At 50.7% G+C, this 2,448-nt stretch overlaps 1 protein-coding gene across 1 annotated transcript in view; it reads right to left on the bottom strand.

Annotated features, from left to right (window-relative positions):
- Window positions 1-322: 322 nt before the first annotated feature.
- The window catches only part of ELP6 (elongator acetyltransferase complex subunit 6), a gene marked incomplete at both ends in the record, with an annotated part of 3,096 nt that continues 970 nt past the window's right edge, over window positions 323-2,448 (bottom strand). The window contains 2 exons of the mRNA XM_010175481.1: window positions 323-469; window positions 2,144-2,336. Of these exons, the coding sequence (XP_010173783.1) occupies window positions 323-469; window positions 2,144-2,336 (340 nt within the window). The remainder of the gene's footprint in view (window positions 470-2,143; window positions 2,337-2,448) is intronic.

The following is a 2,448-nucleotide window of genomic DNA, read 5'->3' as shown; positions in this document are numbered from 1 at the left end:
CTGCTGTCACCCTGGGGCAGGGCTCAGCCTGCACTGCAGCTGCTGTATAAACCTTTTCCAACTTCCAGATGTGGGGGAGTCCCCAGGCAGCCCAATGTCCCTCAGCATCCCTGCAGAAGCAGAGTCACAGCCATATGAGCCTGGGTGCTGCAGCAGATCTTGGTGACCACGGCAAGGCTGCTTGTCAGCCCTTAGCCAGGCTGCAGACCAGGCTGGTCCTGGGCCATGTCCCACGGGGCAGATGGAGCGTGTCCCACCTCCCCATGGGCAGGGTTGGATGTGACACTAACGTGCCACCTCTCCGTGCTCTCCAGTGCGTTACCTGCCCGTGAACATCCTTGCAGAAGCCAGTCGCCAACCCTTCCACCCACAGGATCAGGTCACTGTGATGACACAGGGAGGTCACCACCAGTTCGTTTTCCTCATCTTCTGAATCCTCGTGGCTATGAACCAGCACCACGATGTTCCCCTGGAACGAGAGCACCAGGCAGTGCTGAGCTGAGTCCCAATTCCTAATCCATAGCAGTGAGCTGCTGGCTAATTCCTAATCTGCTGAGGGTAAGGAAGGAGAGATAGCAACGGGAGCTTGCACAGATGCACTGCTAACTAAGCTACTTAGAGATCCCCCAGCCCTGCAGCTGGTTCTGAGCTCAAGTCCACTGGGAAAATAAAAAGCAGATATATATATATAGATATACATCTCTGAAGCAGCCTGCTGTACATATATTGTGTAAACATATTCACACACACACACATATATGGAATATGCAGCCTAAAAATACATCAAGCTTTTGTGACAGCTGTCCAGTTAAACCAGTCTGTCAGGCCAAGCAAATGGCAACTCTGAATTAATGAATTTAGAGGTGGAATTGGAAGTGGTAGGTTCATGGTTGGACTCAATGATCTTAAAGGTCTTTTCCAACCACTATGATCTGGTAATTTTGTGATTCTCTAATTCAGAACAGTTAAATAAAGACTTGGTCAAATGGCTGCAGCCAGAGCTGTGATGTTCAAACCTTCATCACTCCAGCAAGAAGCAAAGAGCTCCCCAGCTCTGTTAAAAATACATCCCAAGAGTCTCTGCCTCAGCCCAGGTAGGTCACCAAGGACTTAAAATAACATGAATTAAAATGTACTTTAAAGCTCCAGAATATATTAGAAACAGAAATGTATTAGCATGATTTACCATCTTTTTTGAGCTGTTTTTGAGGTAAATATTCTCAGCAAGCAGAACATCCCCCGTCAGCATTGACAGGACAAACACCCTGGCACCATATGAAGTGCAGGATAACAAAACCTGACACCATCTACTTTATTTCTCACTCAAGCAGAGAGAGAAGTGGCCAGGGTGGGGGATGCTGCCATGTAAATAGCAAAGGATGGATGTGACTGTAATGATTTTTGGCTGTGACACTCTCTGAAGGTACCACATCACTGGGGAGATCTTTGTAGAAGTGCTGTGTCCTCAGAAACCAGCTGGTGCAACACAGGGCAACGCTGAAGATTGGTGGAAGCAGAGACTCGTGTCCCTTCCACGTGGACCTCCATCTCTGTCCCTTGTGATACTCATCAGCCCCTCACTACCTTCCTAACCCGTTTCCATCTCTCCCCTCTCACACACACACACACAAACATGGGTGTGAGTAGAGATCTCTGGCTCTCCAGGAGTTCTAAGAACCAGTATTTTACACCTCAAATCCCAGACTGGTGGGGTTGGAAGGGACCTCAGGAGATGATCCAAGTCCAATCCCCCTGCCAAAGCAGGTTCCCTACACCAGGTGGTACAGGAATGTGTCCAGGTGGGTTTGAACATCTGCAGAGATGGAGACTCCACACCCTCTCTGGGCATCTGTCCCAGGGCTCCATCACCCTCATGGTAAAGCCTGCTCACACATCAGGGACAGAGAAAAGCCCTTCTCTGGGCAGCACCTCCTGGGAAACCTGTTGCAAAGGACCCTACACAGGTAGTCCAGGAATTAACACAACTCCCTGAGAGTGGCCTAGAGCAATGATTTGAACATCCTGGACAGCCAAAGCCTTCCAAAAACTCATCACCATTCACAGGTGGACAAAGAAAAGGAAGCCAGGCTTTGCTCCAGAGGCTCTTTTGTACCCGTAGCACACAGGAGGGAAGGAGCAGTACCTTCAGCTGGGAGCACACGGTGACTCTGCAGTAGTGGATGAAGTCCAGCACTGCCACTGGCGTGGCACCCAGGCTGAGCAGGACACTGAGGTCGTCCACCAGCAGCACGGGGCCCTTCCAGGAGTCGCTGCCAGCAGCAGTCAGGGATGTCTGGACGAAGTCAAACAAGGCTTTGAGGTTGGAAGCGCTCTCACTGGAAGAGAAGGAGGAGATCTCAAGGGGCTTGGCCCACACGTGGGTTGTGCATCCCCCTCCTCACCCACAGACCCAAGGTGGGGAACATGAGCATGTGCCATCCCTGCTGT

The sequence above is a fragment of the Antrostomus carolinensis genome, unplaced genomic scaffold (genome assembly GCF_000700745.2).
Source record: "Antrostomus carolinensis isolate BGI_N321 unplaced genomic scaffold, ASM70074v2 scaffold25739, whole genome shotgun sequence".
NCBI lineage: Eukaryota > Metazoa > Chordata > Aves > Caprimulgiformes > Caprimulgidae > Antrostomus > Antrostomus carolinensis.
Note: the sequence above shows the minus strand (reverse complement) of the source record. Positions and strands in the feature narration are given on the sequence as shown.